The sequence below is a fragment of the Mustela lutreola genome, chromosome 10 (assembly GCF_030435805.1).
Source record: "Mustela lutreola isolate mMusLut2 chromosome 10, mMusLut2.pri, whole genome shotgun sequence".
NCBI classification, from domain to species: Eukaryota; Metazoa; Chordata; class Mammalia; order Carnivora; family Mustelidae; genus Mustela; species Mustela lutreola.
Window position 1 is genome coordinate 57,791,207 of NC_081299.1, and position 13,743 is coordinate 57,804,949.

Here is a 13,743-nt window from a genome sequence, read left to right on the forward strand (position 1 = left end):
AACTGAAGTGAAAAATGAAAAACAAATTATTAGTTGAGAGAGTAAAATTTTAGAGTAGTAAGAATATTTCAGAATAGTAAGAGTACTTTAAGTAAGGGTATTTTAGGATATACGAGTGAGAGTAGACTTGAGGGCTGGGTTTCTAGAGAAATTCCTTCAAGAGAAATTAGTAAGTTATTAGAGAAGAACTCAAAAAGGGGAAAAGAAGGGAGATAAAGGGCTGACAGGGAGAAATTGGAAGACAGAAATTAGATTCAGATTCAGACACACCCTCTAATAAGCTGTCCTTCAGACAGCCCCAGAACTCCCTATCTTTCCCTCTCCTCCTTGGTTTCTGGCCTCCCTCCCACTCTTCTAGAAGTAGAAAGAATTCAAAATGAAAAATAAGACATATAGTAGAATCACATTTCATTTCACTGCTATTTATTTTCAGAAACTACTTTCATAATGTAGTGAATAATTTTTTAGACATGCAACTTCACAGTATAAGGAAAATCACCCACTAAAGTTATCCCATTTAAAAAAAAAAAACAGGTAGTTTTCTGAAATAAAGGCTAATATCAAATAATATAGCCATAGGTAAATTCTGGGGGGAAATGAGGAAAATTATTGCTCTATCATAAAACAAAAAATGACCTTGAGAGGATCTGGCTCATCTGTCTACCTTCTGGAAAGAACTAATGTTATTTTTAATTTCCTCCAGAGAAGAGGCTGCTACTTAACTCAGTAACCCATCCTGATAAAGCAACAAAACATGTGTTTCATCCCAATAAGACCCTCCATTTCAATTGCAGGGCTTAAATCTGATATATACTATCCTCATCTACAATTGGACAGAGCCACACACTTTTTAGGACATATCTGCACTTAGGAAAAGCCGCCACTAGATGGAGCCCTTATATCCCTATTTTATTTCCTTGTCTTGGCAATTCTGTAGCCTGGATGACCACACACACTGGACAGTCCATTCTCATACCTGTTTTGCTGATGTAACTGTGAATAACTGTTAATCAACTGTTGATAAAACTGTTAACATCCATTTCTATACTCTATTGAGATAATTAATTTGAAACAACCCTTTAGGTTTAAACAATGTAAGACAATACAGTAAGAGCTTTGGCCGTATTTTAAGTAGTTTCTATATTTTTTGACTAAACCTCTCTGGTTGTATCCCAGTCATAGAGAGACCCAATCATAAGGGGAGAGAAAGAGAGAGAGAGACTGACTGCTCTCTAAGCCTTGGTGAAATGTGTGATTTAGTTTTGATATTCCCAATTGTTCAGGTTATTACACCTGCCATTTTATTAGTCCTCTAATTTGCTTTTGATTTTCAAATATTTTGTGCCTATCTGCCGTTATTTTAACCAAGCTTCCTTCAGATATGCTCATTCTAAATATGTGAAAGATAAGCTGCTATAAATTATTTACAATACATATTTTTAAATGAGCTCTTTAAAACTTAAACATTGGGATTTAAATATGCCTAGCACAGGCTTCCTTACATAATTCTACAACTAGTCGAGTCTAAATATGTGTCTATCTGTGTGTGGCTTTATTTCCAGATGACATCTGGCAATGATAGGCATCTAATATCAACTCCTAATTTTTCATTTTAACTATGTAATTAGCATAATCATATTTTACCTAAATATAAAGTAAATCAAGGAATGTGTTGCAAAAGATATCTCATAAAGTGATCATCAGATTCAAAGGGTGGTTTAAAATCTTCGCCTCCTCCCTTCTTTCAGTCAGAATGTCTAGGTACTGGAGGTAGAGAGCCTCTGGCAGTTTGGGTGACGTGTCCTCAAGCTATTTTGGTTCTTAAATATTTGGAACTGCAGGGCCTCTGATGGCTGGATCATAGTTTTAAAAGCCAGATGTTACTGTTTACTTCTTCTAAGCTAATTATATCCTCACCCTCACAGCTTAGCCAGCACCCTTGTTTCGGGCTCTCCTTTGTTAATTCCATCCAAGCCCTATTTATTTGTGGGTTCATGCTGTTTCTCTTCCAGCCATTTATCTTTTCTTCTTCCAACCCCAAGCAAAAATAAAAGGAAAACATGTTCTTCTTTTCTGAAGTCTATGTGAAACTACTAAATCCTCTGGTGTTTTCCTCCAAAGGAAACCATTTCCTTCTAGCCCCAGGATCAGGAACCACAAATTTAGTGTGCTCTTTCTTAAGAAATTCATTCAACCTTCTTTGGGGATTGACCTTTGAACACAATTCTTCAGCCATACTTGTGGTGTCGTTCAACTTAGCAATAATTATTTTGCACTTGACAGAATCACATAGTCTTGTTATGATCAAGACAGATTTCTCTAGAAGGTCATCACTATGATAGATACATTCTTTTTAAAAACATGAAAGTTGCTGGCAAACATCACAAATATAGGTTTGTCACCATTTCCCAGAGAAATTCAAACTTGGGACTCTGTCTCTTAAACACACACACACACACACACACACACACACACGTCAGTCACTTTTTTTTTTTTTAGGTTTTTGCTTATTTCTGAAAAATGATAGTGACTATCCCTGTGATCTAGGGACCTAGATCATCATAAACTACTCTAAGTTAAAATACTATAATTTCTTCTTTTCTTTTTTAAACTTTCCATAAATACTTCCAGCATGTTTACCACCCCCCCTCCAATATGTACCCATACTGAGAGGATACATCCAGGCCTATGTGTGGGCTAGAACAGAGCTAGCTTAGAGAGCTCTTTAAGCATTCTCACCCAGGTCTTCCTCTGGACCATCCTGAGAGTTGCTCTCTAGCCAATCTCTGTGCTTATCCTTTTTAAAAAGTTATCAGTAATTGAAACGATTTATCTTTGTCTTGCTGTACCATCCAATTTAATCAAAATTATTTATGAGCAAGGGATTTTGAGAACAGTAGGAGACAGAAGTAAGCCACGGTCCCCCCTCTCAAGAAACAGTGTAGTGGGGAGACAGACACAGAAAATCTAATACATGCTGTGTAGGTATAAAATATGAGGGGAGAACAAAGAACAACGTATTATCACTTTCTCTCTTAGTCTAATAAAGATGGCAAATTGTTTCCTTTCAGCTTTATTGTTTTTATTTATTTATTTTAAAATTTATTTTAGAGAGCAAAAGAGAAAAAGAGGACTGGGGATGGAAGGGCACGAGAGGAGGGAGAGAATCTCAAGCAGACTCCCCAATGAGCTCAGAGCCTGATGTGGGGCTAGATCCCAAGACCCTCAAATCATGACCTAAGCCAAAATCAAGAGTTGGATGCTTAACCAACTGAGCCACCCAAACACCCATTAAGTTTTACTGTTTTTATAATGTGGGTGTGGAAGTTTTCTATTCCCTTAGGAAGGCAGGCTCCTGTCCTACATGTATGTTCTTTTCCAAGAAGGGACAATGTCTCAGGTGACAATGGGAATAGAAATAACTGTAGTCCTCATCTACAATGTTCCATAGCAGGGAGGAATCGTCACTATGCTAATTGAGTTGACCTTCCACTTTCACTTGGCTTTGTTCTTCCAGGGGATTATCTTGTAAGGGCCAGTCAGAGGGGCTGAAGGGCATCTCCTCCTTTCTGGAGGGAGAGCACTGAAGCTTACCAACAAAGGTCTACTGTGCCGCTTAAAGAGATCAATCTGAGGAAAGGAGAGAATAGAACAGTGAATCTTTGGTGTTTCAAGAAACTTTGCTCTAAAATAATTCATTTGTATTTTAAACACAAGAAAAATGCACATAATTCTGGTGAACTTAGATATTCTAAATACATATGCACTTACAGACAAGGAAAAGATCACACTCTTTACTGTTAGCAAGCGCCCCACTGTTAGAAGGATGCTTTGTGTTTATGAACAGAACAGGACCCATTAGAGTTCGGTAAGTAAAGCAACCTGAGCAGCACTTATAATAAAATTTTTTAGGAAGTAAAACATCAAAGAGTGCCTGGAAGTATGCAGATACAGACCAAGTCTCACGCATGCCGTCCAGAGAGAGAGTGGAGGTGCCCATGGAGCTTATCCCAGATCCTTCACTGTTTGCAATTCCATAGGGCAACACCTCTAAGCACTAGGAAGCAGTAGCCATCTAAATTCCCGTAAATTATTCTGAGGGAAAAATATCACCAGGAATGACACTTGCAATAGAAATAGCAGATACGTTTTACATCGAACAAAATCCCAGCGTTTTTGTTTGTTCTTTGAGGTTTTAATTAAGGCTTTTTTTTTTTTTTTTTTTTTAAAACTCAGGTTAGAATTAGCCTAGAAGTGAAACAACTGTATAATAAAGATGAGTTCAGAAAGTATAGCAGTTCAACCATGGTCTGGAAAATAGGTTGCCAGATGAAGTACTGGCTTTTCCCTTGGAGCCATTTAGTGTCTCTGTGCATCAAATTAGAAAATGTAAGTTTATTAAAACGATTTGCAATGAATTGTGAAGCATGCTTACAGCTGAAAATGAGATTGTGCTTCTTCAGTACTTAACCAGTGGGCTCCTGACCCTCAAGTACCACTTTGGGCATATTGCTGGACATGAATTTGAAAACTACTGGGAAAAGCCCAATATCTATATATATATTCAATGGCCAACATGAAAAAGCCATCTTTTTTTTTTTGCACTATTAAATGGAAATGTTTACTTAACAGCTATGGGGTGTGATGCCCTTGTTTTTTAGTTGGTTTTTTTTTTTAATAAAATTGTGTATACTTAAGGTGTACAACATGAGGATTCGATATATAAGTACATTAGTGCAATTATTACTACTCAAGATAATTAACTCATCTCCTCACAGTTACCTTTTATGTTTGTGTGTGTGTGTGTGTGTGTGTGTGTGTGTGCATGTGTGGTGAGAGCACCCGAAATCTATCCTTTTAGTGAATCTCCACTATTTAATACAATTTTATTAACTACAGTCGGGACCTGAACTCTAGACTTACCACATTCCTACTATGCAGACATCATAATTCCACTCATTAAGTCAGCTTTTGTATTTCCAAATTCTTGTGAGAGCTGAAAGCAATAAACTTCCTAATAGTGCCAAGATTGTTCTTTTGTGAACTATGTGCTGAACTGTCTGCTAAACTAGAGAAAACTCTATGAAAGTTATGTCTCTAACTCCTTAGGGTACATGATAAAGCAGGGAATCACTTACACACCTCAAAGAAAACTGAGAGGAGAAACCAAATTGACTAAAAAAACTGAAGGAATCAAATTTAAATTCTCAATACATCATGACACGTGTTACAACAGTTTTAAATTCTTGTGTGAAGAATGAACGGATGTGGTAAAACTATTAAATACAATTGTGTCAGGGGGCCTCCCAGCCAGGAGGAACTCAACTCTGTCCAAGACCAGTACAAAGGCACAAAGAAGCTAATCATTCTTTAGCTTAATACACACCAATTAGTCTTCCTCCAGGCATCTGCTACCTGATTTTGGAGACCATATCAGAAATGAAAAGAAGCAGTGTCTTATTTATCATATATCAAATTCTAAGGCATAACTTGTGAAGACCCTACTGTGCTTTACTTCCCTCAGAAAGAGATGCACTTACCTGTCCCTAGTATAAAGCAGTCTTTCATGTGGCTTTAAAGATTAGTCCCATGTCAGGTTATTATATTGCTTCCTCCCTGCAAAAGCCAACCATATAAGTCTCAAATCCTGAAATTCACTGGAATATTTATCAAAAGTTATTTTAGCATAAGCTAGACCACTGTACTCAAATCTCTGTTTATCAAGTTTGCCTCCAAACTCTGCAAGTGGAGGAAACTTCAGGCATTTTTATGGATTTCAGAATTCTCCAAGCACTCTTGGAAAAACAGAAATTAATGGGCTTTTGGCATTTTAGATATCATTGTTGGGATTATCAAAGGCTTCAGTAAGAAACTCAAACAAATAGAATAGCAAATCACTAGTGAGAAAGCAATAAGCATTTCTAGTGAAATCTATGTCCAGTGTACTAAGCACAAAGAGCTTATTTTATCCAGATCATCTGCAATTAGATGTACCCTAAAGACCACTATCCAATAACGGTTTGTCTCCTACTTCCTGACTGGTGTTGTTTCTAGTTTTTGTGTGTGTTGGGAGGGTGAGTCAGGGAAAGGGTATCCCTACTACTTTTGAAAGTAGTACCTAGCTCTCCAGGTAGGATCAAATCATCTAGAGTGTGACTTCCCTTCATCTCCTCAGGACAATTGCATTTAAATATGGGCCAAAAGCTTAAGTCACAGAAATGAGGCTTACTCACAGGATTTCAGAGAACAGCCTTTTGGGAAGCTTGGGACAGGATGGTGCAGTTACGCTAGAGCTCTAAAAGTACAATGTGCAGGTCTGCCTTTCTCAGATTAGGCTGAAACTTCAAGTCTTGCTGAAACTTCCAAGTCTTTGTTACAGAGTGCCTTGGAATCCTAGAGTCTGGTTTAATCAGTTTATTATCAACTCCAGAATAACAGAGGAGTATACACAGAGAGGACTTGTCTCAGGTGAAGTGAAATAATTATTCCTTAATTAAAAACTAATTTAAATTCTAGGCTACTTACAGTAGCTGCTTGTTGGGGGAAGGGAACCACAAATTTAAAGTTGTGGTTATTTTTTTTTTAATGTTTGGGAAAGTGTTTCAAGCAATAATATATTAGGTCTGCAATACTTTTGTCAGGTGAAGTGTCCTGGCTTTGGAAGGGTGAGAAGAGAATTTGAAACAGCAGTCTGTCTGCCTTTCAAAGGGCAGCTTTGATTATATAGTTAACCTGACATTTGGGCTGAGGAATTGAACCTCACCAGGGATGGCACTGGATTTTATTGAGCTCCCCTTATCCAAACTACAACATGCTTACTGCTTTCTCTCCACATTCCCCACATTTCAGCCTCCAGGACCAGCTACCAGCAAGTCATTTTGCCCATTTTCATTGGTCAGACCACACAAGGAACATCCTATTTCTTTAAATCTCTGAAGATCAAATTGCCATGTAGAAACCAACTCCCTATCAATTTTCTCCACATTTAATCCTCAGCTTCTTGTCATATGTTCATTTTTCTGCATTGGTTCCCATGGTAACGGGTCTATTGGCAGAGAAAGTGTGACTCTGCTTTTAGCCTTCTGTACAATACAAAATCCTTCTAGTGATCCTCAGGCAAGTGTTGTATGAAAAGGCAGAGAGAGCCTATGGTTCCCTAGACTAATGCCTTGAAACCCCTACCCCACCGATGATCTTTCCCACCCTATTCTCAAACCAAGCCCACTGCCCAGAATCCCTTCACCTTTTGATTCAAGTATTCGAAGCACCCTCCTACCCAACTACAGATGCCAGGACTGAACCTTTTTTTATTCAGATGGCGTCCTCTTCTGTCAGTGACTTACAGATAGAAATGTTTAACTAATGGCAATGGCTATTTGGAGGCAACATAGGAGAAGCAACTTGCACTCAATTTTCTATAAACTATCCTCTATCCTCAGATCCTATGCATCTGAGATGTATACAGCCCAGGGAATAAGTAGGTCCCAAATGGGGCCTTAAATCGGGTGTCTCATTTTAGAACAATGGGAGACAACTAAACAGATTTCTCCCAATGACTAGTTAAGTGGCACATGAGGGGAAGGCAAGGAGTCATCCTAGAGAACTGAGCTCCTGAGGAAGAGGAAGAGATAACAAAGATGTAGAGAAGCAAAGGAAACCTTGGAAGTGGTGGCTCAAATGTGGCTACAGTTGGGACAATTCAGGGTTCAAGTACGGAAAAGGTAAGAAACCTACCAAACGTGAAGGAAATGGAGCATAGTGAAAAAAGGAGTTTTTGAGTTAACTGTCTGCAGAAAGGGAACCTGCAAATGAGTGAATAGCTTTCTGCAGACTTTGGCCCAACTCCATTTACAAAATATTTTTCCAAGGAATCTTTCCCTTAGTAACAGATTATATATTTTATTTTGAATTCTAGAATTCCACTGTGGCTTGGCAGTAAGTTATATGCCTAGCAACCCCAAATCTCCTATGTCCTCAGAACTTAGAAAAAAAATCAGGAACTGTTCATCAGAAATTAAACACATGCTGAATGTGCTTTTTTTTTTTTAAAGTTAATGAATTCAGGGGAATGAAAATAGATGTTAGAAATAAAAATGTGGGTATCTCTAGTTGAGAAAATGAATGATCAAATGTAACGGTTTCTTTTTTTCATTGGGTCTTAAAAAAATATGTGATCTTTAAGCACACCGAAGTTTTAAAGTCAGCTGATTATATTGTACAAAGGTATTTTTGGCCCTTTAAAGATTATTTTCCTACATTAAGAAAAGTTTTCTTATATTAAAAACTTTTTATTGTGACTCAGGTTTTGTGTCTCGTATAGACACAGGTATATAGCTGTTTTTCTTTGCACACTTGTTTTGCACAGGTAAGATAATGAGATTAAATAATGCCCAGGTATGCAGGTCAACTTTTATGGTAGTTAGATAAAGGAAAGCATTTGATGAATGGACAAAAGAAATCACATAATATTTCTTTGTATCTTCCCGTCTCTCTTCCCCTTCCCCAGTGCTCTACTAAAGAACATCTATTTAGTCAGGAAATCTTATGTAATTTTTTGGAAAGTCCATAGAAAAAACAAGTTGCAAGTCTCAGGCAGATACAACATAAAGCAGTTCCCCTACTTGTTAGAATGGTAATTTATTTTCAGAATGTAATGCCAAAATAAATTTTATATTCAATACTTGTAGAGTCTTTCCACTCAGAGGACTCTCATTGGTCTTGAATGTGGAAAAGACATCTGTTCAGGGCAGTGAGTAATGTTGTATGTTAAGTTTTACTCTAGAAAATTTGGTTTTAGCTTTGAGGACACCTAGTGTCAATGGAATGCAATAAACGTTTTATACTGCTTTCTGATGTTTAGGTATTTTCCTATAACGTCCTCAACTGCATTTTTCTCCTTGAAAGCGCTAGCCTTACTGTTTTCTGTTTGGAATGAAGAAAAAGATAACTGACAGGCAGATAAGCTGGATATTTTCGTCTCCAAGCCAGTCGAGTTTCTTTTTGGACTCAGTGTGTAGAAGGGACTAAAGGAAGCGTAAGGACATGGCATTGTCTTCGTAGAAGGAGTAATTTTTTCCTAGGTAAAAAATCAGAGGTGAGTCTACTAAATTGTTTATGAATTTCAAAGACCACCTCCAATAACCTTATAAAAGTAAGGTTGTTGGTGCTGTAGTTTCATTTTTCCCCACTTTTAACCATCCAACAGCAGCCCCCTCAGCTGTATATAAGTAAACCATAATATGAAATATGGTCTCTTCCTACTCAGAGAAGAAGTATTAAGAGCAGCAATTCTAAATAGACAGTGATAGATTTTTAATTGGTCTATAAAGAATTATAAGTAAAAGGATATTAGGTACTAGGTTTTTAGACTTTTTAAGTATCCATGAAAATTGTTCTTTCATTCCTAAAGTAACTGACAATTAATTACTTTGGATCTTAGTTATTGGGGGGGGCAAACTCAATCTTTTTATTCCTGTGTAAAGACGTTCGAATTCCACCTATTTATATTTAATGCTAAACCCATATGCATACATACAAATTATCCATTTTTCCTTTGAGATCATATAATTCAGTTAGTGAAATATTTCACTCTTCTTAAAGAAAAATTCCTATGTAGTGATGCAACATCGGGCCACTATTTTAGTAAGATGAAGACAGTCTTCTAGACTCCTTCTTTTTCAACATCTGACTTCACTACCATATGTGCAGGACAACAGTGACATCTTAAGGCCAAGTAACTAGAACTCCTTTAGCCAGAGAAAGAACTTGAATTGGGATCTGTTCTCAAAGAAATTTCATTATGTTATCAAGTAGTTTTCATGTTCAGAGTTTGCAACTGGTATATCTTATAAATGCTACTCTATGACTTCTTTTGCAGTCTTTGTGAACATTTTAATGTGCACTGGTAAACACTAACATTTTACATAGACATACTGTATATTAATGCATGCATTTCATTGCATAGTTTATTGACACTCCCCTTGTAAAGCTTTTATGGAAGAAACAACAAGCCACAGCAGTATAGCAAAAGAGGCTTAATCTTTATAAATTGGGGCCTTTTCTGTCTCTTTGCTAGCCTAGGTGGCTGTATACAAATTTGGGAGGGAGGGGGCAAGAAACAACTCTTAACATTTAAGGTTTTCTACATGGTTGAACTCTAGCCAATTCAAAATAAATTGCTTACTTTAGTAAAAAATTTTACCATTTTATAAAAAAAATTAAATCATGACATGTTTAATTGAAATGGCTGTATTGTAATTAATATTTTGAGATAATTGTGATTTTGAGCTTCAATTATATATAAAAAGTTGTCATTTTTGTATGTGCTAAAAAAAATGTATCACAATTAACAGTACTTTTTAGTTGAACTACATATTGATGTAAATAAAAACTGAATGAAGACATATTTACTACTTTATTAACATAGATTGTGAAAGTACTTAATGGTTTTTTTTGCAGTATGACACCATAATGACCTTGAAAGCTGCTTCATTTTATGTGCAAAGGAGTCCTATGAATCTATATTTTAAATTTACTGAATCAGTGAAATTAATTACTTTGTCAGTTAATTTGCAAATGCAAGCTGTACTCTCCAGTTTATTTTATGTATTGACACTAATTGGTAAAGGTGTACAATGTGATTAGAATGCATTTTGAAGATGCTTTCTGTACAGATACAAAATACAGGGACTAAAATAATGCTGTGCAGTGTATAGCAGAGCCATTTTTCGGCTTTGGTGTACTCAACTTTTTCAGTATTTAAAAATGTGTTTTGAATAACATAAAAGTCTCTTTATTGTATAAATAATAAAATGTCACCTTATTGTAAAGTGTCTTTTGTTTAATATTGAAGCAGATTTCTTAGCAACAGAGTTGTAGTATGAAAAGGTTTTTTTTTTTTTTTTAAGCCAAAACAACCATTATAATCAATACTGGAAATATTATAAACATGTTGTATTTTTATTAGCAATGCACTTTTTCATCATATGAGCATGCTTCAATCACCCAAACGCTAGCTACCTACCTATCTATATAAATTAACATACACTCTACTGATGGGCTACTTAACAGAATCACATGGTAAGTTTTATAATGACTGATCAGCCTACCTCTGACATTTTTGGTGTAAACAGAAATATTTCTATTTTCTTTTTATTAAATTAAGTTAACCTGTAGTAAATTCCCCTTTAGAAAGTTTCCATATGACTACAAGTTTAGTCTTATATGAAGATTAGAAGTAAATTTGAAAAGTAAGGCCCTGGAAATTTAAAAAAAAAAAAAAAGCACAAGTCTGGATTAGAACACACCAACAGAGTAGATAATGTAAACAAATATCTGCTTAGTAAGTTACTAAGAAATTTCAAAGATTTCTATATGGTATATGTTATTAGTTATTTTTTGTTGCTGATATCTATAGAATTAAAATAAGTTCTTCAGTACCTTTGTAAAGAAGAACAAAAGGTATTTTAAATGCACTCTGAAGGAAAAATATGCAGATCCAACTCCTTCAAATTTCTTGAATCTACAAGTAGTAGGTAACTGTATGGAAACTTAAGAGTAAGAAATTATTTTATAAAAACTTGTCAAGTTTTAAATTCAAAACTGTGAGAGTAATTTAAACAATACTTTTACTGCTTCCTCTACCAATAACTACATCACATGTAACATTTCTGTTACATTAGAAATTATGACAAAATGGTTTCATAAAATGTGGGGAAAAGGCTAGACAAGAAAATTTCAACTAGATTAAAACAAAAGCAACTAGATTAAAACAAAAAGATAGTGACTGTTAATTTAAAACTTATACCAAGACCAACCAAATCACAGAAGTCTTATCACGGGTAAGGAAAAGCCTTTTTTTTAAAATGCCAAAGAACAGTTTTAAATAAAATTCAATTCAATTTTATATCTAACAAAAAGGTAGAAATTAGATTATCATATTCAAATCAACTGGTCACATTAAATGTAACACAAACAGAAAAGGTGGGAAAAATCCCACTTCTACAAAAATGCTTTATCATTATAAAAATATCAAACTAACTTAAATAAAAATCCACTTCTGAAGAAACTGTTTCCTATCTTATAAGGAATGAAAGTAGGATAAATCTTATGCAAAACTTTCAGAATAAATGCATGAACACTGTATGTGGCTATCATCATTACGAATGCACAACACCTTAGAAAAATGTTACTTATCAATGTAAGAAATCTAAGAATTAACATAACCAAGATATAAAACCAACTCTCAATTTAAGTAGGAATCCGGTCTCTCAAATATTCCAGAATAGCAGCTGTTCCTTTCATTAATATGGCTGCTCGAGGAACACGGAATGGATTTCCATCTAGTAGTAGTGTTCTAAACAAAAGAGAGAATTAAGAATTATAACATTTTCCATTAGGGAGGCTTTTCTTCTAATTTCATTTGCAATTTTATAAATAAATCTGTGTATTTTTCTCTATTTATCCCTTTTCAAATCAAAGCATTTCAATAGTTGGAATTAGAACTACAATAATAATTCAAACCACATTAATTGAATACATGTTATAGGAAAGATATTGTGTTGAGTAATTTATATTCACTGACTCTCTCAATTATCTTAACAATCCTATGGATGTAGACACCACTGATATTCCTATTTAGTAGATAAGGAAATATAAGTTCAGAGAAGACAGATAGACGTGTCCCAAGATCATCCCGCTGTTAAACTGAGGAGCTGTGAGCCACCATTTTACCCATCTTCTCCTCAATCTTATAATGACCATACAGTACATGGTCAAATTATATTTATACACTAGAATGAGCATATTTATCAGTATACCAAGGGCTATAATGTAATCAAAATATGCCCCCTCCACCATGGCAAACACTGACAAATCCCTGCTCTCTACCTCCCTTGACCAGATACACACAGAAAATCTATTTGCATGTTCTAAAATGAGGTTCAATTAATATTTGAGGACTGGTTGACTTGTTTCTTTATAAAATTAGTGAAATAAATTACAAGATAAAGAGACTTTTATTTTAATTTTTAATAATGTAAGTGTTTGTATCAATGAAAGCCAAAGGATTCATACCTATTATACAACAGATCTAAATGATATCTTCAATATTTCCATGGGCTGTGGGGATTCTTTTGAAGGTTGATTTTCTTAATTTATAAGAAGGAATGAATTACAGTCAATCCTCATTATTCACAGCCTCCGTATGTGCTAATTTGCCTTCCACTAAAAATTATTATTAACCCCAAAATCAATACACAGGGCACTTTCGAGGTCATTTTTGGATATGCACAGAGCAAAAAATTTGAGTCAATCACTTGGCATATTCTCAGCTGAGGTCAGAAAGGTGATATCTCCCTTCTTGTGTCAGTTCTCCCACTGTAATCAAGTGTCCTTTCTGTGGTCTACTTAGTCATGGAACAGTTTTTGCATTTTTGTACTTTGTGTTGGTGATGTCACTGTTTAAAACGGCCTGCAAGTGTAGTGCTGAAGTGTTGTCTACTTTTCCTAAACGCAAGAAGGCTGTTGTGTGCCTTTCTGAGAAAACATATATACCAGACAAGCTTCATTCAGACATGAATTATAGTGTTGTTTGGCCATAGTTTAATGTTAATGAATAAATAATATGAAATACAGAAAAACACATTTAACAAGGTTCCATATTGACTAGTTTATGAAAGGTGATCAGAATCTCGAAAGAGCCTAACTTTATACTTCCCCTAGCAATAATGGTTCAGTATTCAC

The 13,743-nt window shown here is 35.3% G+C and overlaps 1 protein-coding gene across 5 annotated transcripts in view; it reads right to left on the reverse strand.

Moving 5' to 3' along the window:
• Positions 1 to 401: 401 nt before the first annotated feature.
• The window catches only part of LRRC40 (leucine rich repeat containing 40), a 59,392-nt gene continuing 46,050 nt past the window's right edge, over positions 402 to 13,743 (reverse strand). For 2 of the 5 annotated variants that reach the window (XM_059138598.1, XM_059138596.1), the window contains one exon: positions 10,939 to 12,355. In XM_059138598.1, the coding sequence (XP_058994581.1) occupies positions 12,250 to 12,355 (106 nt within the window). In that variant the 3' untranslated portion in view covers positions 10,939 to 12,249. Of the gene's footprint in view, positions 5,617 to 10,938; positions 12,356 to 13,743 lie in introns of those variants that run through there. The other 3 variants (XR_009345605.1, XR_009345606.1, XM_059138597.1) reach the window with 3 other exon arrangements.